This window comes from Rhopalosiphum padi, chromosome 2 (genome assembly GCF_020882245.1).
Source record: "Rhopalosiphum padi isolate XX-2018 chromosome 2, ASM2088224v1, whole genome shotgun sequence".
Taxonomy (NCBI): Eukaryota; Metazoa; Arthropoda; class Insecta; order Hemiptera; family Aphididae; genus Rhopalosiphum; species Rhopalosiphum padi.
Window position 1 is genome coordinate 60,925,585 of NC_083598.1, and position 27,795 is coordinate 60,953,379.

The 27,795-nt window shown below is 25.9% G+C and overlaps 1 protein-coding gene across 1 annotated transcript; it reads left to right on the forward strand.

The window, feature by feature from the left end:
- LOC132921381 (D-beta-hydroxybutyrate dehydrogenase, mitochondrial-like) lies at positions 1–24,808 on the forward strand. The gene is made up of 4 exons (XM_060984377.1): positions 1–369; positions 9,388–9,772; positions 22,896–23,048; positions 23,987–24,808. The coding sequence occupies exons 1-4, from the start codon at positions 301–303 to the stop codon at positions 24,385–24,387; spliced, it is 1,008 nt and encodes a 335-aa protein (XP_060840360.1). The 5' UTR covers positions 1–300; the 3' UTR covers positions 24,388–24,808.
- Positions 24,809–27,795: the final 2,987 nt, after the last annotated feature.

Here is a 27,795-nt window from a genome sequence, read left to right on the forward strand (position 1 = left end):
GGCGGCGGCGGCGGCAAACGAAACGCGTAAAAACACGTCTCCGGACCGGGCGCAGTGCGCGTATCGTACCTCATACTGCGCGGTTGTGTGTTCGTGTATTATATACGTTTATATTATTATAGTGTCACCAGTCCGGTGTAAACCGGAGCATCTTTGTATTTATTTATTTTGTAACTCAACTTCACTTAACCTATTTAATATGTAATGATTTTCGATCTGTGGTGTGTAAATCCGTCGTACGTGGACGTACCTAATTAATATTATAATTATTTTTATCGCATCAATACGTTATAAATAATAATGGACGAGGAGACAGCGTTGGTTTTGGGCGTGCAACTTTTGGCCCTGTGTTGCATAGCGTGCTCTCTGGTGGGTACCTATACTCTTCTCTATATGTATAGTATCATATACGCATACACACGTGCAAATACTACATACATAATATATAATAGGTATATGATATAAAAATGCGGATTCTAAAAAGTTCATAAACGTGTGCTCATTTCTTAGCCGCTCATAAACATTCCTATAGGTACTGCTGCGATCCTGAGGCATAGCCAGAATTTTGGTTTAAGCTGCGGCTAATAATTTGTTATCTATAAAGAAGAGCAATGGTGTAAATCTTTTTTTTTTCACGAGGGTTAAACCTAAAAATTTACCACCAGGCACTCATTCACAATGATTAATCGAGTTTTATGTGTTAATAATATAATATTATATTTACTATGTAATTATATAAGTATATAACATTCACTAGGATACTTCATATAAACATAATACATAACTTCCACCAAATTATTTTATTTTTTTAGAGGGGGGGAGTGCTTCTCTGCTCTAGGAGATTTGCGTCATTATAGGGGTGACTTAACCAATATATTTCAGGTATATTTGGTATGCCAACACTGTGGGTATAAAACATTTTAAACTCTTACAGCAATCATCATACAAATAACAATTTTAATGCTAGAATACGTTTAAAGCATAATGAAAACATTTTTAAATTTTCCTGAAATTTAGACGAGGGCTGTATAGCTACTTCAGTATCCATGACTATGCCACTACTCTTCTTATAGTCTGAAAAATCCTCGTTGACCACCGTTAACTGCAGATTCTTAAGGTTGAACTAATGGAAAATATTTGTAAATTGTAATTGTAATATTCGATGTGCCTCTACGTAATATTTATTTTTAACTTTTAATTCAGTTTTACTTTTTAACGAGTAAACGTAGTGAATTATAATACGAATAGTAATACGTAATAGTTGCAGGATAATATTATATACATTAATGATGCATTGACTCGTCGACTTGAATTTTGGATAGAAGGAAATATGGAATATACTGATTAGTTTTGAGGTTGACTGAAATAAAATATTTGATGACAATTCAGAGTAAACCATGAGAAATAACTTTAAGTAAAATTTCTCATGCATATAATTATCAACGACTTTCAGGAAATGGCTAAATGAATAAAAATTACTTTAATATTAACGACCTTATATATCTAAAACTTAGGTGAAAAATATAAGAATATTACATTTTAATAGGACTTATTGTCGTGTTTTTTTTTTTGGGGGGGGGGGGGGGGGGGGGGGGGGGGGGTGTTTTGGTATGTTATGAATTATATAGTTGTTAGTTGTTTTGTACGACATCCTCTTTAAGTAATAAGCTAACATCGCGGTGTCGTTACTCAATAATATTAGGACTGAACTATACAATAAGTATAAGTATTATTGGTACTAGACTAGTAGACTATACTAGTATCTTAGAAGTAAAATTGATTATAAAGTTTTGTTTACTAAATTAAAATGTCATAAATAAAACTATATATTAATATTATGTAATAATTAAGATACATGAAGATTTTAAGTCTTGTTAATTTAGTAATAGCTACTATTGTAACATTTGTACTATGTACATAATATAGTTACAAAAATGTTTTCAATATTATTCGTGTACACACATAATAACTATACGTGTCTACGTAGACTATCGAGTAGCTAAAATGTACACATTACACACCTAGATGTATTGACAAATTCAATTTATACCCGTGAAGTGTATATATTTCCAATTATGTAATTTGATATTGTCATTTTCCGATACGGCAATACTTCAAAAAGTACTATATACTCTTAAGTAAAGCGTCATACATTTTGATTGGTAGTTTTTTAAAATTGTACAGGAAAAAAACTACAATCAGTTTATACTTATATATATTTGTTCTCTGTTCTTTATAGAATCATAAATATAATAAAATATGTAAAAAGATTGAATCTATTTTTTTAAACTGAACAAAGCTAGAAGTCTATTAAAATCATTTTAAAATTGATGTGTTTTTAATAACATCGTCGTGTCGTGATCTCTCTCAACAACAACAACGGAGGGGGGGGTGGGGGGGGCGGGGAGGTGGGGTGGGGTGGGTGGGGGGGGAGTGGGGTGATTGTAACGTATTATATTTAATATAAATAATATAATGAACGCGACCTAATATTAGTAACTGGGTTAAGGAATTATTTGGATTATATTATTTAAAACAACTATACTTCTTACTTTTTATAGTTATAAAATTGTGGATTTCACGGATTAAATATTTTATTTATTTTCATTAATAATCTAACATAAAATGATTGGATTTAATTACTTTATTTTAATAGGCTTTAAACATTTATAGGCCAAATGCGTTAAATTATAGTTAATATTTAATTATTTAATCATACTATATCATTTAAATTTCTGTATGTCATATTGTATCATCTATTAATTTCGTTTGACAAAGACATATGTGTATATATATTATTTCCATGTGCGATACATTATATTTGAGGACGAAAACAATTTTTTAATAACACTTCCAACCAAAATATAACTACATTATAAAATATATAACTTACAATAATAATTATATTATGTAATATAACATATAATATAATATTATTTACTTGAATGAATAACATAGTAATTTCAATATTTAAATCAACGTAAGGAGGGTGTATAATATATTTTGTCGCTTCATTTTTCTTAAAGAAAAGCGAACGAATATTACTGTGATAATATTATACCTACTATATATATTATATATATACCCAGAAATAATAACTCCGGGGTCATTAAAATAAGCAAACATTGCATATTATTATGGTGTGTATGTAATATGTATAAATGGATATATATAACACAAATATTCGATAATAATCATGAAATAATCGGACTCAATACGTTAATAACTATTTACACTTGCACAGTTGTACGTAACATATAAGCGTGTGAGTATAGATATATGTTGTTAAGGACCACTATTATACGTGTATAATATAATTACAGGTAACTGTACGTTTAAATACTATTCCACATATATATAAATATAATATCACTCTATACTACGTAGTTTTTATCCATATTATTATGTGTGTGTTTTGCTCATTTCATTCAAGTCGTGACCAACTACTCGAAGGAACTCGGAGTTGGGATATCAATAATATATATATATATATATGTATGTATATTTATAAAAAAAACACGCTACCAGCTTATAACAAAACGGGTTACACATGCTTACGATTTATTTTTATATTATTCTTGTACTTATTATAAACGACTTGGGTATAACTACCTATATAATATTATAATCTACGATAAAACGTCGACGCGTGGTTTGCCTCTTCGGCTTGGCAAGAATAATATTGGTAGGTACTCGTACATGCATTATATAATATACCTATAAACGCGTGTACGAGAACGTTTTAAACGCTTTCTACAAGATTCGCTCACCAATTATTAACACTGAGGGCCTTTTTGGAACATTCAACCGATGTCGTTATCGTGTTAATATTGCGAATCGTATTTGAATATATAATTATACGAATTCGAATCGATATAAACTGTGAAGATAATAATATGGAACTGGAAGTTTGTTATTACTATAAGTTCGCTCTACGAAGTAACGGTTGAACTATTTGAAACCTTTTTCTTTATTCGTTTGAACGATTTTGACTAATACCCAATCACAGATTTATATATTAATGTACTGTACCTACATAGTGTACAATGTACATTATAAAGTATATGGTGTTAACAAATTTTCAGTCGATTGTTCAAATTTTGTCTATATCATCGACGTAATTTTAATATTTTATTTTAATAATAACTAATTTTTTTTAAATAATGTAGCACTTTCTAAATAGCACATCTTAATCATTAAAAATAGAAAATATTATAAAATGACAGCTTAATAGTCTTTTTTCTACCTGTGTGTGACTAAATAGATACAAATTATATCTAATCAGACATGATTTGAATGATGTAGTGTATGTATCTTCCATGATAATGAATTTAAAAACCTTGGAAAAATGTTATTTTTATCCATAGTAGAATTAAAAACACGTACATAATCTCTAATGAATATATTATGATGATGCGAATTCCATATACAAGTCAGTAGATATATTTAATATTTTGATGTTTGATTTCACTACGGTTGACTTTCCAATGACTAAAAGACAACACGGAATGTTAATTGCTAGTAAATTTTACAAGTTATAACTATTGTCATATGAATACAATTCGTGTCACTAAAATTATTGTTAGTTGATGAAGTACTACTGGTATTAGCTGCTAGGTATTTATTATGTAATATGGAATTGATTTAATTATTAAAAGTTTTATTGATAAAGCAAATCAAAAATATATTTTTGCATGTTTACATAACAATATAGCTGTATAAAAATTATTTGAATATAATATAATATAACTTTTTTAAATTAATTAAACAAAATATATCAACATTTTCAGACGCAATTTTAAAATGAATACTTAATTATTGTTTTAATAAAAACAAGATTTTTTTATGATTAAGTTATACACATACATGGCTATATAACATATATATATACAAAATTATAGGAATAAAGCTGTAACTTCAATAATATTTGTAATTAATGAATACTGAAATACTTTCAATAAAATATTAAATTCTTAAATATTTAAATTAGATTTCAATGATTTATGTAAATATGTTGTTTTTATTGAGTAAATTAATGATTTTTATACTTGTATTTGTAGAAATCTTGAACAGATTCTTAACACTATAGTTTACTTGTTAAAAATAAGGTTAAATGTATACAATTTAAAAAAAATGTAATTACTCTAATATAGAATATAAATTATAAATAATATAATATATTATAAAACCTAGTATAGTTACTCAACTATTCTAAATATTACTTAAAATTATACTATGAATTTAATTAAAACTTTAATTAAGTAAATATCTTAAAATATTGATGTGTACATGTCATATATACAATAGTTATGACTTTAACATAATTTATTAAAAAGAAACTTTTAATTGTGCTAAATAGACCACAAATTAAATATTTATCAGAAAAATTGTAATTAATTGTTCAATTATTTATTGTTTAATAAATTATTGGATAACGTCATGCGATTGGCGCTTGCAACATTTTGTTATTTTATGTAGATATCTACATGCTAGAACTATAATTTGTTTTTATTCATACAATATCTTACAAATTCATACGTAAGCTTATCCATATTTTAAAGTCTATTCTCAGTTACTCTATATAATATATTATCACTAATTTAATTATTTGCTCTAGAAACATTTTAAAAACAATTTCAATAATAACATAAAATTAGTTTTTAATTCAAAGTTTTTCTATAGTTCCATTGTAAGGTCTCTTTATTCTTTAGATCATGCCATTTTTCCATATACATTATAACAATAAACATAATTTATTATACTTACTATTGTCTACTGGAACTGAAATCATAAATACTAATTGTCGATAAAAATGTTTTACAATTTTTCACATAAAAATATAAAATCGTTAAGTGGAATACCTACCACAGTTGAATGTGTAGCTATTACAAAGCATGACTGCTACATGGGTTACTAATAATTTAATAATGTAAACCAATTGCCAAAACAGTTGTATATTACAATATAACGCATAGCCGCATAGGTACTTACAAACAAAAGCATAGAGTATAACGGAACGTTTTGTTTTCTTTTTGAGAACAGGAGCTTGTCTTTTTTTTTCTTTAATAGAATATTCTAGGTTAGGAAACAATAATAATTGGCTTATTAAGTTTATTTCTATAGGAAGATATTCGATGTGCAAAACGTGATATTCACTACTAAATTAACTATACAATATAATCATAGTTAGGTGCAATCATTATTTTCACAGTTTAATTTGACTCAAATATATTTGCTCACAATACAGGCTAACTACCATTGTCTACTATTATACGCGTTTAAAATCGTATGGCGGTGTCTAGTTGGAAATTTATAATTAATATTATACTTTATTTTTGTTTATTTTTACGCTTTCCTACGTTTATTTTAAACGTTTAAACACGTGTTTTTAGTTATTAAAAATTTGATATAATATTATTTACAATCTGCAAATAACTATACAATAAGAAAATTGGATGTTATTCATAATTTTAGACACAGACACTCGGTAAACAGTTCACATATAATAATATCTAACTTACTTTTAAAATAAAATATCTCTTATTGGTATTATTTTTTATTTTCAATTAACACGAAATTAATATTATATATTACAATAATGAATGGGGAGTTTAACATAGTGCTTATGCTTACATTTTAATATGGTTACGAGAACAATTATAACATTTCATGTCATGTAAGTAAGTACTCATACAACATACATATTATATGGTTTACATGTGGTAATGTGCACAAATATTCAATGTATGTATTTTAAAATTTGTTATTGAACCATAATAGGTGCCTCATTATAATATATTTATTTATGAGTTTAAGACATTATGAAATATATAGGTAGTTAATACTGTAATAATACAATTAAACGATAATGTTTTTAAAATAATGATAATTAAGACAAACATTATCTGTTATCAAAACAAAATATTGTGATTTTATATTTAATAAACTATAGCGATAAAATTACTTATTGAATTTCATGCTATAATAAATCTAGTTTCTAAGAAAACAATCTACTTTAATAATATCTTGTGGTATCACACGGAAAATATCAAGTGTTGAAACTCTTAATGAAAACTTTAAAAATATAATTATATACAGTCCTTGGGTGATTACTTGGTACCTATATAGATATATAATATCAAAGTAAATTTCGCAACGAAAAAATAGATTTCAGAAATCTGTTATCTGTGGTTGAATAATAATTTATCGTAGCTGCTGCAGATAACATAATATCATAATATGAAACAAATACCGTCTTTGTTAGTGCGCGACGCACATTCACACGTACATTAGACAAATGAAAATATTATAATAACCTACCTTTAACTACTGTACATGATAATTTGTATATTGTATGTATTTACTAACCACCGTATCTCTTTATTCACGCTTTACTTATTACGGCTCATTGAACGTTGATTGATTCAAGTTAAAAAGTAAAGACATTTTTATTTTAAATTGTCTCGTAGACCAAGTAACTGTTAATCTATTGATGTATTATAATACAATATTAACTATAATACTGAATAATTCCTTATGGTGATTTAAAAAAAATGTAATAGTGATCTATGCATATTCCTTGATTTATTTTTTTAACAAAATGGGCTGTGACCCCAAAGCACAGAAAAACTATGAATATACACAAGATAAATATAAATTATAGACGTAGTTAACAACAATTTTAACATAAAGAAAGTGACGGATCCTCATTAGCAGTACGCATCATTCTGAACATCGGTCTATTATGAATAATTGATGATGCAAAGAGGTATGAAAAAAAGTTATTCGGGACTGGAAGCTAGGGATTTTGAAATTAAATGGACTTCGTAATACAGAACAGTCAAAAGAGACGCTATTGAGTTTTTTTAGAAACACTTGGTTTGTAGATACACGTCTATCAGTTAGGGTTAACAGTCCTAAAATCTTAAGTACCGGTTCATAGTCATTGCCCATTGGGTATGTGGTCAACATACAGTACTCTAGCAGCAAAACTTAAGAATTTATGTTGTACCCTTCCTATCCGGTTTCTATTTATTATAAATACAAACATAAATAAAAACGATAATATATCTATTAGAATTAAATATTTTCTATTACAAAAATAAAATTGTTTGTATTCAATAACTTTCAATGATTCACCACTAACAAACTGTTTTTGATTTTAGAGAATTGTTAATTTTAATTGTGTAGGATTTCACTACATTGCAAATAGCAACATTTAAATAATTATATTTTATATAAATAGGCTGTGAAGTGTGGTACTGTGGTCATTACTCATTAGTCATTACATAGTATGAACAGTTTTTGAATTATAAATATTGTACGTTCATAATATAATTTTTTTAAATCAAAATTTGATAAAACCCATTTTTATTTGCCAACGTGATATCCAATATATCAGTTCAAATGTTCCCGCGTGGCTGCATGTAATTGAGTGAAAGTACACAGTCGAAGTTGTTTTCGACTGCGGTTTACTGATTACGGTATCTATATACGCATCGATGTACCAACAAGTTGAATATGAAATGTATATACCCACCTTTATGATCTAAACTAAACCAATTGTATCCACATGTGTTTGCGTGAGTTCTATATAATTATATCGCTTAATATATAGCGGAAGAAGTTTTCCGTCTCTCTTTATACACGTTATTAATTTATTATATCATCATATTTAATTATAAATACGAATATATTAATTGTATGGGGTGATTGTTGTTTGATATATACATAAATAATAATTAATAATAATATATATTATATATTATATAATTATTATTATTATTATTATTATTAATAATTATTTTTTAACTTTTTTTTCTATTGAAATAATATTGGAAATTAGCTACATTATCGGTTACTAAATTTATTTATTTATATTTTTTTACTAATATTTTTATTCAATCTAACCAACATTTAATATACCTGCAGGTAATATGCAGTCTATCCATTATAAGTTATAACCCAGTTAATCCAACAAAAAGTTTAAAAAAATAAGTGGACTATAAAAGTAATATAATGTACATTGGGGTTAGAGTAGAATGTATAGATGTTGTGACTTGTGGGCTAAGGTATAACTATATGTCATAGTGTAGTTATGGAATGGTTATAGTTAAGATTAATTCTTATTAATAATGATATGTGAATAATATCTTTACCGAATTACCGATATTTCATTATTATTTATTATTATAATTAAAGAATTCATAGCAATATTTCAGAAAAGTACCTGTATAAGATTATAGTGTAATATTTTAATTATTGGAACTATGTTGGAGTCTCTACCAAGAGCGTGCTCCATCAGTTTTCAAACTAGTATCCTCATAACGTATTATGTAATTTATATAAATATATGAATATTATTTAATGACTTTGTCGTTGTCGTAGGTGCTATACTTGTTGCGGAAAATGAGCAGGAAATCCGTGGACGCAGTTCCGGCGCTTCGTTCAGTGCTAGTTACGTCATGTGAGACATCTGCCGGACTGCAGCTTTGCGACCGGTTGGCGGCCGCTGGTTTTCGAGTGTTTGCCGGCCACAAGCCGGACGTCCGGTCGGACTCGGCCGAGTTATCCGACCGGGTGCTGCCATCAGGCCCATCATTCGGAGCCTGTGCCTTGCTCCGTTCGCGCGTCAAGCAGCGTGAATCTGCCACCGCGGACGTGGAACGGGCACCAGGAGGGATCGTGTTCGTGCCGTTGGACGTGACCCGCGAGGATTCGTTGCACGAGGCCGTAGTTACAGTCAAAAGGCATTTGCCCGCCGGGGAAGACGGTCAGTAAATCATCTCTATATGTTCTATATTATGTTCATGGATTTAAACTTTTAACTTTGAACGATAACGAATGGTAAAAATATTGAGTTCAGAAACTCCGGGAGTATGGTAGATGACCTACTTAATAGTTGAGGAAGACTGGAGGTTGTGTATACTTGTGTGAGTAGATTATTGCCTATACTGGTAATACTATATAATTAACTTGTTAGTACACTTATGTATTTATATAGGTAGAATATAACTTGATGTACCCACGAGTATAAAATACTATAAATTACATAGTGTAAAACCTACATTTATGTGAAATATATCGAGTATTCGGGTAAGTTACTTTTAAAAAGTAATATAGATTAGAAGCTATGTAATACTTATAAAATCATAACTCATAAGTCATTAGTCTGAAAAAAGCAATTAAATTAACATTAATAAAATTAAGAATCTAAGTCTGTCCATTAAATTTAAATCATAACATTCTATGCAACATATGAAAATAGTCAAAATACAATTATAATTAACATTAGTATTTAATATGTTATAAGATTATAAGTCATATGTGACATAATCGTACAGTTATTATTTTGTGGTGTTTAGAATGTTATTATATCACTGGTATTTTATGTGATCAATGATTCGTAGTTTTGTAATTTTTATGTTTATAGATAATATAAAATGGTTTTATAATAAAAAAAGTTTTGTGCATTGACTATTTTTCTAATCAAATAATACATTTTTAAAATTCGAATACACAATAATTGATTTTATTATTGTTGTTTATGTATAAATGTATTCAACGTAATTATATTATTAATGATTAATGTGGTTAAAAAATGATAGTAGAAGTTAATAGTGTTACGAAATAAATATATTATTATGTTGACAAGAAATTAGTAATTAATCACTGGCTATAGGATGGGTCAGTGACCATCACTATACATGCCTACACTACATTTATCACTACATTACGTTTACTCATAATAGCGCTCAGTATATCATTAATATTTTATATAATAAAAGTAACTAATTGTATGTACGTAGAATCCACGTAATTCTGGAGAAATATGGACTAGTTGAACGTTATACATTTTGTTTAAAACAGATATTTATCTGGAAATGTAATAGGAATGTTACATATTTGTTGTCTCACTTGAGTATAATATATATATACACAGGTATACTACAGCGAACAAATTGTGTATGAAATTATATAGGTTGCTATATGTACATATTATGCACTTCCACATATTTTAATATTTAGACGCCTACACATTTGTAAATTTTATCCACTTTTTATATTCCGTAATTGTGTAAATGCGCATAATTTGATTCTTACAACATAATTCTAAATTGTTATTAATTTATGAATAGGTCATTTTTGTTCCAAAGTAATAATAATAAAAATAAATCGAATTTTAGTTTAACGATAACTAAAATTTTAGTACCTATTATATTATTCGAAAAAGTCATGGAGTAAATCTATGATTATTATTTGTTAAGTATGTAATTGGATATTTCTGCGAATCATAAAAACGTTACGTACCATCCTTTCAGAATGTTGAAAATATTGTATTTACGAAGTTATGGTAATAACGTGATTTTTATGAATATGTAAGTGCACATAGTAAAGTGTATAACCTGACATGACTTGATGTAGGTATATAATAATATACTAATAAAAGCGTTTCGCTGAAATAATTTGTTGAGATTTTCGTGTTTGGTATTCAATTAGATTTTGAATAATAATTGATAAACGACCATGAAACAAAAATGCCTAGCAAACTATATGCCTTAACATATGACAACTCAATGTTTAGATGAACCGATTTTTAGTTTTTAACATGACACCTTCCCACAGTAACGTATTAAAATTTAAAGGGATACTGTTGTGTATTAAAGTTCTAACAAGTAGATAATTATTTTACTCAGTTCAAGGTCTTGTGTAAGAACATTGGCACAGTGTCGTATTTTTTAAGCCTTTAATAATATAACAATATAGCCTTCATTTATACACTAAGCTACCCACATATGATCTATATATAATTTGTTAATTCGTTTCTTTATCAAACAGATTTACGTTTATAATTATTGCATCATATAAGATAAATATACTGTAAAATATTAAACCTATTGAATTCGTCTGGAAAGAATGTTATTAAAAATAAAAATCACAGTCATGACATTTTATAGCATGCCTATTTAAACAAACAATAAGCCGACAAAATATTATAATATAAAAGTGATAATGATGACAAATGAATACAATATTATTGAGATTTTTGTTAAATAAGTGTTAAATAAATAATTACATTAACCTATAATTAACAATTTTCCTAATTAGTATCCAACATAGAAAATGTATTATTCTTGATATATTTTTTTAAAATCTTAACACAGTAGATCTAATAATAAAAAACCTTCTAATAAAAATATAAAAATTTTTTTTTAAATCTAAAATTTTAAAAAACTGGCCTACAATTTATTATAAAAAGGTAAGCGAGTGGGTACCACTTTGCTGTTTATTTGGTATCGAGTTCTGAGTAGAACTTGCTTTTGAGTAAACTACTATAACGGATTTTGTTAAATTCGAATTCAATAATAGGTAATCCGTTGTATAATTGGAAAATCGATGCTGAACGAAGACTGTCTAAATAGTGGTAATCATGGTTACAAAACAATTTTATTATTTTAATAATAATATTGAATTAGCGTAAAAAATCCTGATTTCCTTAATTTTTTTGTTTGTTTTTCTCAACCACGAAAAATAGTATTGGGAATTTTGGATTTTGACTAAAGTACAAATTAGAAATTCAATTTTCTATCTAAAACCATCATCAAAGTGAAAATTGAACCATTTTATCGAGTATCTATTGTGTACATATTATTCACAAAAAAAAAACAACACATCATTGTAAAATCAATACATTCATCGCTCCACTCAGAATCTAAAATTACATATAACAAGAAAAATGGAGTAAAAATACATAAAAAAAAAATAACGTTAATAAAATATATTTATAACTATAAAAATGTAAAATTAAATTTATTATTTTTAATCGGGGAGGTACGAAACGAGAATTCAGCTATCGAAGAAAACATGCATAGAACATCAATATTCTGTCTCTTGTAATTTTATTATTTATGTTATACTTAAAATATATGATTTAAAATTCAGATGTTGATCTTATTAAATGCTGATAATATTATATTTAATAATAGGAATAAAAAGGAAAAGAAAGTATTTTTACTACTGTAGACTGTTTAGATTTAAATGATAAATTATTATTAACTCATTTAGATCCGAAGATGTTCACAAAAAAATATTTAATTGGTTGTATGTATATTATATATATTTTAATTATATCTTTCAAAACAGTAATTATATTATATAAGTAGTTTAAGTAGTTTTTTATAATCATTATAATTCTGATTTTTATAACAGTATATTTACTTACTAAACTACCAATTACCAATTAACTTAAATATATTTTTAATTTATAAAGTTTTGGGTTCTTATATTCTGTAATTACTAAGTGTTAACTTGTTATTTAAATATTATTATTTGAATCATTCTAATTATAATTAAAGTAAAAGTTGTTTTTAAGTGCCTATGTTTGAAGAATCTACTGAATTTTTCATTAACAACATTATATTAAATAATAGTACATCTTAATTGATTTTATAATAATATAAAGTACAGTAAATGTTAATTTATATATAAATATTTCGTAGATTAATTTTGTTTTAGGATTTAAGTTTTTAATTTTTTACGTTTTTGTTAGTATTTTAATTTAAGTTATAATAATGTTATAAATTATAAAAATACATTATACGTACTGAATTCATAATTTTGTAGAAAAAAACATATTTTAAATAATACTCGTATATAAATATAATTTAATTTTTACGCTTCTAAAATTTCATAAATCATAATTAAATGATGTTTTAACTGTCAACTGTACAAAATTAATAATTTGATAAAAAAAAAAACAAGCAAAATCACAGATTTCCTAGATGGGTAAGTCCGTGGCTAAAGATTATGATAACTATACTAACTATAACCTACATTGGCTAGAACAAACCAAACTATCCATATTAATCGTATCCGTAAAGTGAGAGTAGAAAATATCTTAATAATTTTTGTCGTTGATAGAAATAATGCCGAACGCATCTTAAATTTTAAACACGACGTTCTCGCCTTTTCTGACACGCCTTGTCCTTGTAAATAGGTAATTGTTTTTATTTTTTATTGATGAAATCAAACACATAGAATATAAATGTAATCTGGTTTTAAACACTATTTAAGTTTTAATTTAGTTGCAATAATTCGCGAAACAGTTCACATCTATACATATACTACTATCACTATATCACACAAAATACGCACTTAAATAAATTACAATTATAATTGACCGTAATATTTACATATAATATAAAAATAGTAAACACTTAATCATACTGATGGAAAACTATCTACCATTATAATAATATTGTATATTTTAAACTATGTGATGTGAACAATCGTTTTGAAAGAGATATTTTTGTATTGAAATCGTAGTTTTTTGTACATATTAAATGCATCGTATATTATAATTAGATATGAATTGGAGAACATATTTTCTCATACACCTTATAGGTAGTTTGAATGATTTGTCACGAGTAAAAATGTAAAATAATACAAATTCAGTAGCTATTTAATAACAACCATAAACATTTAAGTGTCATTGTTTTAATTTTTCTTTAAATAAATATTTATTCAAAACAATAATGTCACGGTAAAACGTGATAATATAAAAATCGATATAAATATTTGCAACGAAAGTCGAAAAACGAGAAAAATTTTAGCAGTTTATTAATAAAATGTAATCTTTTACGGAGATCAACGACAGTTAAAATAGTTTTGCTTTAAGAATAAACCGAGACTTTCTCGATTTTAATATTATAGAGGTGAAAATTATATTTATGCGCACATTCTCTATGTAAGCAGCGTAATCGATTGTGAGACGTACGGTTTTAAAGAAGTATTAGAAATAATAATAACTATACAAGTTTTCAAAAAAAAAATCGTCAGTTATAAATTTAAATTGCATATTTTTGCAATAAAATAATGCAATAGATATCTAAAAACAATTTTGCTATAATGTTCACATTTATATTATAATTATTATTTTTTTTGCATACATTAATGTACAAGTAGGTGTAAAATAAAATTTCTTTAATTTCAAAATAGAGTTACTTTTTTAATTGTATATTCATGAAAATAGTAACACACTAACACAGTAACATACATTGTGTTACAAATTAAATTTTATTATAAATGTGATTTATTAATTACATTTATAACACATTATGTATTATATCATCAAATTTAAATTTATACTTTATTTTACCAAGTCTGCGCAGTAATTTTTTTAATTAACCAATATTGTATATTTAATATGCTCGTACTATGATAACACGATGTATGTTATAAAAAAAACTTCGAATAAATTGGTTTCAATATTGATAAATTGAAATTGTAATTACAGAGATACTGTATTCATTTACTATATTAAATGCTTGTAAATTATTTACCACCAACGATAGGTACGTCTTATGTGATGTCGCATTGATGAAGATATATACTTATTGGCCACCGGACACATCGGTTAGATAACATTATGGTATGACAAATAAAAATATATAAATTTACAACTACATACATGTATAGTTTATATTTTTAACAATACAAATAATATAATCTGCTTGCTATATGAATTACATCAGGAATTTATCACTAATTAAATTTTAAATATTATGACATGTGAAAAAGTTAAGTGGGTATACAATATAGTCTTTATGTTATATTATCAAGATTCAAGTTCCATATTGTAATATATTGGACACAATGTTATTATTAAATTTGATATAATATATAAATTGCTGGTATTAAATGTTATGTTAAGTACTGTAGATCTAAAATCTCAAGTGTTCAACTTAAAGTACAGATATGATTGGTATATTTGCTTACACTGATTTACGAAGGATAAAAACCATTCACAAGATAAAAATTATCCCAATGATTGAATATAATTTTCGTTCTAATTGTTTTTAAAAACCATATATTAAAATGTATAGTATACATTGTATACCTATTATAATTGTAAACTATAAAATTTACTTTTATAGTTTTACTATAGCTTCAATTTTTTGTACGGTAAAAACAAATGTGTCACAGATAAATAAAATATTATAATTAAATTATAAGTAGATTCATAATTAGTCTGTCCACAGAGCGACATTACCCATCTCATTATTTTATTGTTATGCGCACAGTAGTACAACACACATTATATTATAAATTAGTAAATTAAATTTTACAATTTCACACACTAATAATTTGTAGTTCTATTCGTGTTTCGTGTACAGCGTATTTAAATATAGATGGTGTTACAAGTCAGACTCTACTGCACATGATGGATATGGACATATGGTGATGGAATAAAATAGACTACAAATTAAACTATAATTATTGGCAAATTGCCATTGAATACCATTCTATTACAGTAAAATGTTAGTCTTATCCATACGGCATAAAAGATTCAAAACGAGTATTATGCAATGAATTATTGTTTTGATGCGCGTACACAAAAGGAAAATATTATTATATGATACACGATTCGTTCTGATTATTCGAAATCAGCAGTGTTAACAAATTTTAAGCTTAATGTGTGAACATTATTATGTGCGAGTATAAAATACTGAAAATGATTCGGTATAAGGTATAGAAAACGATTTTGTATAATATTTTTATTTAAATATTTTAAAATAAAAAAGATGCTTACAGAGTCTAAAAATGTGCTAACAACAATAACAATAATAATAATACATTAGAATGTTGTACGTTAATAATTATAATACAAATTTATTTTTAATAGCTTATTATTTAATATGGACCACTCTATTGCTATGTAATTATACCAAAAACATAAAAAATCAATATAATATAATAAAAAGATTAAGTTTGGTTTGTTTTATATACACATATCTATATAACTACTAATATCTAGTATTTACTAGATCTCACACAATAGATGTGAATTCGATTTTTTCAAATAACTTTTCAAAAATATCTAAATTAGAACAAAATTTACTTATTTCTAGTTTTATTTACATGTTATTATATTATGTAATTTATACATATTTATGGTATACTAGTATTTACTATTTATTATTGTGTATATACACAATAATAAATAGTAAATACCTATATAGGTAACTATAATCAATTATTAATCATCTAAAGGAAGTATTTTCATTCAGATGGGAATCTTCATCATCTGCGTGTATTAACCTATATTGACGTTCTTGAATATAAAAATTTAATTACACTATTGAGTAAACGTTTGTAACTATAAAACGAGTTTGTTTTGCTCTTAGCAGAAGCAACTGGTTTATGTAACTAGGAATCTAGTGCATTTGGCTAACGAGCAAATATGCGTTATGTTTATATAGGGCATACCATACCCTAGGGTTAACATAGAACATTGTTGGGAAATAATGTTTTTCTACCGATAAACAATTAATCATAATAATATTTTAATATTTAGATCTATGTGAGTTTCTGTAAATGTGGAAAAACAAAATAATAAAAAAGATATCTTCCCTTCTTAAAAATATTGCAACAAACGCTAAAATGTTCGTGTTTCTATTTTTCATCTTTTTCGTCTCGCATATTATTCGTTTGGTTATTTTGTGTAGTATTATGGGTATTATATTATATTATTATACTTTTAACAGATGATGTCATTTGTCACAGTTTGACACATTAACTTCTACATTTTTTTTTCTAAATAATAGGATATAATATTATATGTGTGTGTATACAGTACATACACATATATAATATATATATATATATATATATATATATAATGAACATATATCGCACGCGTAGATTATGACAGAAAATATCTAAATAGTAAAGTGACAAGAAAAAAAAAATTACACGATCGAAACGCTATATATACTTTCTCTTTGACAACCGCCGCACCATGTGCTGGTATGTTGTGTACTGTTAGGCTACTCGGTCATTCACATCGGTGACCGGCCCTGTTAGAAGAAGTAATACAATGATCGTAGGTATACATATTATGTATCTTATATCTGTATACACTATGAATACAATAAAATATTAATATCTGATACGTCCACGACCGTATATTATTGAAATTATAATTACAGAATAGAATGGAAAAAAAATGTTGTACTGTGCTCTATTTGTTACGATAATTACTAATTAGTACTTTTATTCCTTGTGCATTCTCTTTGGAAGGTAATACAACAATTTTTGTTGTGTATATTGCGTTTCGATTGAGCCTGCACACAGTACGCTTATATTTATTATCACATAAGATTAATGATTATGTGTGTGTGTGTGTGTGTGTTTGTGTTCCGAAAGATCGGTCGTGTGATTACATAGGAGATGATTGTTATGAATACAGTATGCACACCAGTACACGTACCTATATATTAATTATAAGCCCTATCAGTAGATATATATAATAATAATATAAGCGTACACCACACTACCATGTGGTAATTATATTATGCTATCCTAAAAAAAATACAATAAATTGTTTACGGACGATGAATTTAACAATTATACAACAATAGACGAAATAATACGGTGTAGTTAACGTTTATTTTTTTTCTTGATCACAATTCCGAATCTTATGCATAAACATTCTGTTTGTCTATGGTCTTTCAATATATACGTTGTCGCGGTAATTTGGGTACTAATAAGTAATGAATATTATAGGTATTGGCTGATTAATCGAATTCGGTTGACTGGCCAAGCAAAGTGTATCAAATCAATCGGTATAGGTATATAGGTACATAATATAATCATCTGGACTTTTACGATTACTTCCTATATATTCCCTAGCTGTGTTAATATAATAATACCGCACTGTTTATAGTGTTTATAGCGGGTCTTTGTAATTTATCGTAACCATTTTTTTTTTTTAATCCAAAAATCGATTAGTTTTTCACAAAACCATAATCTTATTTCTATCTACTTCTATTCGTATAAGAATATTATACATGTTTACTCATCTGTTTCTATATAAAGCGTAATATATGAATGTGTTTCTAAGCAAAATTTACATTTATTTGGGTAAATTTATAGCTATTTTTACTATTATTATTATTATTTGAAATTCGGTACATATTTTAACGTGTATGATTTAGAAAAAAATAAACATTATAATATATTATATAAAGAGAGACTGAGAGAGCATCGACTAGATACATAAAATATTTTTAAACCAGATTATTTGCCGTTAACCACATATTTAGCTACCCGTTATATTTTAAAAATCTCGTGTACCTATAATAGATTAGTACCTATATACTTATTACACACTTTAAACAACCATTTTTTTTCTTTCGAGATTTGGCGATCTTTTAATGTACATATGCGATTAAAAAAACAATAACAATATTATACTCATATACTACAGGATAAGACACGCCCGCATCATGATATAATGCGTCTTCGACACTCCTTAAAAAAAGTCACGTTAGGTATGAGATAGGTAATAACTTTTAGACTGACAAAATGCACCTACCTTAAAATACACACAAATACATAATGGTAAATATTTAAAACTAATAAGATATATTTTTAAAATCGAGAAAGGTTAACCAACCATATAATTATATATTTTTAACAGTATTCTTTTAAAGTGTAGTAATTTAATGTCACCATGAAAAATTTAGCAGCATTGGACCGAACAATCTATATCTTAGAAATACAAACACTTACTGTACAGTAAACTTGTTTACGAAATTGTAAAATACTGAGACCTATCAATTATCAACAGACACCAATTAATATTCATCAATAATGTAATATAATATAATATATTGATTATTGGACAACGTGATTCTAAATTCTTATAATATCTTTCAAAACAGTTTTTTCATGACAACAAAATTGTACTAATTGGTGATCGCATATAATATGATATAAACTACGCCTAAATTTTATATAGAATAAAAAATTCTTACGTTACTGATACAAAGTTTACCTTGATTCTATTAAATTACAAGCAGTTCATAAAACTAGATTTTTATATATTTTCAAATTATTTAGTTTTTGTAGGGTAACTATTTAAAATTAATATAATATACTATATAGGTATTAACTAATAACTAGAAGGTTAGTACACACACGCACACATGCACACTTATAATTTATTTACACTATAATATAATATATACATTTATGTATACTGCGAAATACTACGTCAATGGATAGCCGGATAGGATAATATATATGGATAGGTACCTAGGTAATATACCTATTGATGAAACGTCAATGTTCAATTGGTTATTGTACCATAATAATTTTAATATCGGATCGTATAACGAGCATTATATACAACTGCAGCGATATTATACACTAGTCTGATGACTATCAAAATATTCTTATGGCTAGTGGTTATATATATACTACATAATATACATGTGTATAATATATAATGTAAGAAATGAAAATAGGATTTTGAACAATGATAGCCTAGAGTAATTTTTTTCATCTACGTTGTATTATTTCGTATACTATTTATAGTTTATACCTATGTATATATATTATTTTTGTAGAACGACAATATTGAATGGTACACGTCTTTTCGCGAATATTTCAGGTTTTCACATCCTGACAATGTCTGAATGAGAAGTAATTATTGTTTGTTGTCAAACGTTCTATAGATAATAAGTACTACAACAGTGGTTTTTACAATTTTACGGTCAAACCATAATTGGTTGGAGATGATAGAGAAAAACAACTCGGTAGGTATACTGACCGGCGACCGCGTGATTCGTGCCACACTGCCACCGTTGAACGAACCTTGCACAGGAAGTTAACTTCATTCTAAACCTTTATCATGACAAGTCATTGTAAAGCATCGCCATGACGATAAGTATAATATAGTCCTACAAACAAATCTTTATATATTATTACGCAATATAATATGTGTAAAGTACATTGTACGTGTTGCGTGTACCTCATAAGTTATAATGTATATTATGTGTATCGTATGTACAAAGTACACGATTTATGAAGCCATCGTAAGAGTTGAATAATTTAAGATAGCTGGTATAGGTCTTATAGTATAATTTCCTATGTAAATACGTTGAAAAATCACTTTTTCTCCCTATCACACACACACACACACACACACACACACACACACACATACAGTACACACATTATTATTTTCTGTTGGCCAGATGTCTGTTCAGCCTATACCTATATGCATCAGTATAATGATGCCATACCCTACTCTTTGGCAATGCCTATAATATAATAGTACATAATATATTATATATACGAGTATATAGTATGTATATAATCCTGCAGTATAATACTACTTATAAGCAGTGTATGTAATGTCAGTCACGCGGAGGAATGTGTATGCCCGAGATAGATTTAAGCAAACGGGCGTACCTCGCTACAGTCCTTGTGAACAAGTTATACATTAATAATTATTATCATTCTAAGCGGCAACCTTGCTGGCTATCTTATTTTCTTAACGGCGACTATCGCCCAATTGCTCGTACGTGATTGTGACAGCTATTAACATTCTGCTCGACCCTTAGGTACAAATAATATTAAACAACAACTATACAAGGATAACAATATACTATATAATATATACAATATACATTCATCAGGGCGATAGTAAAGTCATATGAGATATACTCGTTACGTACCCAACGTACAATAATATTATGATTTATGATACATTAATATACGTATGAATTAGTAACCGTTGCAGTGTTTGCAGTATTTATTTGCAATTTTATAAGCTAATTAAATGCAGATATCATCTATCGTGTTATTAAAATATGTACCACGATAATTGATTTTTTTTTACGGATTTACAAAAAAGATTAATAATAAATTGTATTAGGTAAACGGTTTCAATAATTTTTTGGTAATTTTAAATATGACATTATAACTATAAATGTTATAAAATTGATTCATTCACTAGTAAATACTAGTAATTACTTATAAATTACCTATAAGTTATAAATATACATATTGAATCAATAATAATAACCTATCTACCAACTCATTGTCAATATTTAGCAGTTATTACTTTTAAATGTACACATATTTACTATTTACATATTATAATATGGCATGTATATTATCGTACATAGCGTTTATAAAACTAATTCAAGTTCAGATAAACAACTGCAGTTATTTAAAAATATTAATGTTAAATTAATAATCAAATGTATTATAAGACTAAATTAAGTTGCACGTATCCTTGAATTCTTAAGTCTTTACTTTTACTAATCTCAACTAATGGTTTTTATAATCGATACTTTTTGATGGTCATTTTAAATTAATTTATCGTATAAATGGGTTTTTTATATTTTTCAAGTTATTTTATATGTTTTTTTTTTCAGAAAGTATTTTAATAGCAAGTACAATAAATAAATGAATAAATATCAACATATATGGGGTGTTTTAATTTAAAAATCTTTAATACTTATATAATTGGTACTTACCTATAATTTTAAATTTAATAACAATTATTTGTAATATAAAAAGGACATGAAAAAAATGCGCATTAAAAATAATGATTTCTAACAAAATAATATAATATTTTGCTAATATTATCATAACTAAGATGTTTCAGTGGCGTAACCAGGATTTTTCTTCGAGGGGGAGGTCTGATCTCTACACCACTGATATGTTTAATGAATTTTAAATGTTAGTTATACATTTATAATCGAAATTTATAATTATACTAATAATATTACGATTTGTTTCCACATATTAATATACAATGTATACTAGTATACTATATACACTGTTTGCTTAAATATTTATAAAATTTTAAATTACTGTAACTGTAAAAACAGATATTGATTTACAAATGTTTAATATATTTTATGGAGAAGTTATGATATTCCACTACCATAAATACTGTATTTTTAGTTAAAAAACTATCATCACTATAAAACTACAATCTATCGAGGATTTCAAACAAGTTACTAAAAAATAATTTCTATAACTAATGTATTTTAACAATATTATTTTCTTACAGTTTATTATTTTGTTTTTAGGTTTATGGGCTGTCATAAATACTGCAGACGTGTGCCTGAAGGGAAGAATCGAAATGCAGGAGAGCATCCAATGGGAGACGTTATTTAAGACTAATGTTTTTGGAACACTCAAGGCCGCCAGAACGTTTTATCCTCTACTAGTGAGCCAAAAAGGTAAACAAATATAATTTAAACAAAAATTATTTTATAACTAATATGAATATGGCATATTTTAATATTTATTTGCGTAATATTTCAATAATTTATTGCAATTTTCTTAAATGATAATTTTATCTAACATATTAAAACTGACAATAATGCGTATTGTTTGAATTATACTGAATAATGACTATATGGTCTAGAAAAAAAAATGAGATTTATAAACTCCTAGTTTGTGCGATAAAACATTAATAACCACAAAAAGAATTATCTTATTAATATTAATTGGTTAATAATTGAATAAATATATTCAAACGCATTGTAATTAATTATAAATTAAATACATTTTGTATTACATTCTTATATTTATTGTTGCTATTTTTTTCTTTTTATTATTTTGTTTCTTCTTATTTCAAATACTTAGTAGGACTTCGCTATATCTTCTAATTGTATATCTTTCTAGAACTTATCTAAATATCTGATTACTGTTTAATTATATTTCATTGAAGAACTTCTCAAGAGGCTTCTTGTAAATTTCTCATACTGTCACTTGTTCAATTATTTGTCCATTGGCTTTCCATACATAACCAAATGCTACTATTCAATTTTGTACAAATAAGAGGATATTTTTAGTTATTCATAAATATTATACATATTTTGTGAGTTCAATATTTATATTGTTATATTATTCTCTATTTCCGTCATATAAATAAATCCAAATATATTTCCTATTAATACCTTCGTTTTTAGAACATGAAGCTCCTGGACTACTTAACTATTCGTTTTTAATTCTGAGTATATCTGACGTATTTTTAATTAGATTATTTAGCTGTAAATGATGAATATTGTTTACTGTTCACACTTAAGTATAGATTAGTTTAATTAATACAATGAAATCACTTTATAAATGCTTATAATATTGAATTTTTTTTTAAATTTTTATGTATTTTCAGGTCGTTTTATTAACTTTGGTACATCTATCGGACATCCACGCCGACAAGGGATGACTGCATTTGACTCTGCGCGCCATGCCGTGGTCGGTGCTAGTTCCTCGCTAAGGGAAGATCTAAAGGATTTGGGTGTACATATAATCGTTATAAACACAAATCACATTCAGCCGGAACACATGTTCGAACCGGTGCGGTCTTCTGGCAAAGCTAATGAACAAACGCTCAATGAAATGTTTATGAAAACGACTTTACCTGAGTATGCCATACACACAATATTGGACGCACTACTCGAGTCCAATCCTAAACCCGTGTACGCTTTTGAAAAACCATCGATGTTTAATTATAATAACTTTTCAAAAAGAATTCTGAAATCTGAACGTTACGTCGGTTATGAAAATATTTAACTAAATACCTATCCTTGATAAAGTTTCAAAATAGTGTACAAATTCTGACATACTATAACTTATGGTATTAATGAAATTGAAACTAATCAAAGTTACATAACTGTTTTATATTATTATCATAACATTAAAATAAATATAAAATATTTAAATGTTATCCAAAGAACATTATTAAATGGTCAGTATAGTTTTATATAATATGTTTTTAAATATTATTTGTATGTTGTATTATTATTGTAAAATAAATGTTCATACTGATTTAATTCAAAACTCCGCCAATGTATCGTCAATTCGTGCCTAAATATCATAGGTATAATTATCGTTGTTATGCAATGGTATTGTAAAACAATTAAAAAGAATTATACATTAATTTTTATGAACTATGTATCAATCATCAAATAAAATAATATATTTTCTATTGTAATTAATAATCTTATTATACCATAAAAGTTCATAATCCGTCATAATTATAGCCATGTTGCTATAACAATTAGGTGGATACCCTATAATTTTTCCCGTGGTTCATATTATTAAAAATAATAATACCATCTTTAGCAATAGTTATAAAAATATCGAATAAATGTATTCAAAATGTGTAATAATATTTGGCTTATAACAGACATATTTTATTTGAATGGTTTTATTGGACATGTGCAACATTTTAAGTTGAAGAACTATTTGCATTATTCAATTAGAACTAATAGGTACCATCGTAAAATATGTTCTAATGCAGTAATGCACTTCAAATCCAGTAATTATATTTTATATAAGTCTGTAAGTAACCTAGCATAAATCCATTATGCAAACATATACACAAACCATGGGAGATTTAGACAGCTAAAACTATTCAAAATTTAGTTGTGTTGGTAATCAATTTAAATAATATTAAGTGTATAATCATAAGCCAGTGGAATTTATGAGTATACCAGAAAAGTCTAATCTTGAGGTGATACAGAAAAAAATATTTTTGTAAAATAGTTCTTGATATGTGGATTATCAATGTATCAATAGTTACCGATATATAAATTTAATATTCTGATCTCTTTACTTAAAATCATTAATCTTTACTGTATACAAATTTTCTAAAGCAGAATAATCATAAAAAAAAAAATCAATTGATATAATTTTATTGATCTTGTATAATGTATACGTATTTTAAAGGTTACACGACATAGTGTTAAATTTGAATTCAATCCTATGTTCTTTACCATGAAGTATTATTATTAATAGATTTTACTATGGTATGATATTATTATTATGAATATTGTGACTTAGCTCTACCTCTATGAACTAAGTTTCTGGAGCCGCTTCTGATCAACCATGTAATAATTATTTTTTGGAATTATTCTCAAAATATATTTAAATCATTACCAGATAATCAGAACTTGCAAACAACGACGTCATGACTAAAATGTTATATCTACATGATAACAAATAATCAAAATTTTAATTGTACTTAAAAAGAAAGTTTTAAACGAAAATAATAAAATACCATGAAACACATTAGTTTTATGGCTAACAAAACAAACAAAATATAAGGCGAAGAGAAATAATTAGAATATAAAATAACGCAAAATAAAATGATTTAAAATTGTATTGATTTATGTCTATATACATTACACATAAATTATATAATGCGTGAATATTCAATTTCATCAAAATTTAAACTTTAGATGTTCATAAAAAATATTTTAAAAAGTAATCTCAATTTTTTCTTTTAATTTAATTAATAATAAATTATGAAATATTGTTTTTAATTTTCAAATCTTTAGTATAAATATTTAAATTAAACTATGCATTTTAAACTATCCATAAAATAATTTGAAAATGTTTTCGATTTTGACAAAAATCGTCAAAAAGCTTTAAAAATCGAAAATATTAAAGCTTATAAATATCACAGAATATTTTAAAAATGTTTCCATGCATAGAAAATGTTAAATACTAATATATACATTTGGTTTCGTTATATGCGACTTGCACATCTCGGTAGAATTGGTTCACAAAGTGAGGTAAACCAACGCCGAATTTCTCGTGAATTAAGATATATTTAAACCGAGATACACTTATACAGTTTTGTAATTTATAATAAATTGTTCATTTTTTTCACGGATAAAGTTGGGTATACAACTATAATAAAATATATTACTTATTATTTAAAAAAAAATGATGAATATAACCTAACATATCAGAGTGTAATGTATATTGTATCATAATTAAATTTAAGGAGTTTGAAAATAATTAGAAAATAGTCAAAATAATATTATAAATAAATATAATTTAATATTATAATAATATAAGTTTTAAATTAGCTTAATAATTTTAAGATAAAAAAATGTTGTCAAAAAATTTAAATTGATACATTGGTTATGTTTTTCATTGGTGAATAAAATAATATTATCTTAGGGCAGTACCTATTATTCATTCAAACATTCAAAAATATATAATTAAGATAATTTTAGTTCAACTAATTTATAGTGGTTAAATTATAATTATGAAATTAAATTAACATCAATTCTTGAAATAATATTTTAATTTAATTAATTTTACACTATAAGTTAAAAAGGTAGGCTAGTGGGTATCACTCTGCTATACATTACCTAAATGTTGAGTGGGTCACTATTATGTGGATGTTAAATTCGAGTTTATTGATACATCATTGTATACGAAAAATTATTTTTAACGAAAACGGTTTATCATTCTACATCACTAAGTCTATTACACCATATATTTTTTTTAATATAGCAATCTTAGTCATTTATTTTACTTTTAGTATTAGGATAGGTTGATAGGTACAATTTTTTTTTTTGGATAATGCCTATTATGTAGTATTTGAATATTTTTATTCCATACTATAAAAATGTGTATAACTCGAAATTTAATTTTATCTGTAAATACTGTTAACCAGCAAAAATAGATTCATAATATTTATAAATATGTACATTATCTTAAAATAAATAAAAAATATCATTACGCGTATGGTACAATTTATGATAATATAATATATAGGTAAAAGTTTGAAGTTTCCACAAATAATGTTTTTAAATTATAACAAAATAACTAATGTCGTTATTTATTTTTTAAATAAGTAATTTTGTTCAAATTTACTACATAACTTTAATTAAAATGAAATGTCTATAAAATGTAATTGTCATTAAACTGGTATCTATATTTTTTAGATTTTACAGTTTCATTATAGAAAGTTTATGAGGAATCTTGTATTATTTTTTCAAAACTTAGGTATAAAAAGAAAAGTTTTTATGAATTCTTAACTACAAAATAGTTAGTAATATTTTGCAATTTTGACGAGTTTTGTCAAAATTTTAATTTCATATGCATATAAAAAAAAATTGCCTATAAATGTTTAATATTATTTATAGATACAAGAATAATTTTTGTAGGATCTTGTAATAA

Bases quoted from the DNA above. Each gene is read 5' to 3' on its own strand.
- LOC132921381 (XM_060984377.1), top strand. From the start codon at position 301: ATGGACGAGGAGACAGCGTTGGTTTTGGGCGTGCAACTTTTGGCCCTG. The intron at 9,773-22,895 runs GTCAGTAAATCA...TTTTGTTTTTAG, and splicing joins TTTGCCCGCCGGGGAAGACG to GTTTATGGGCTGTCATAAAT. The intron at 23,049-23,986 runs GTAAACAAATAT...ATGTATTTTCAG, and splicing joins TCTACTAGTGAGCCAAAAAG to GTCGTTTTATTAACTTTGGT.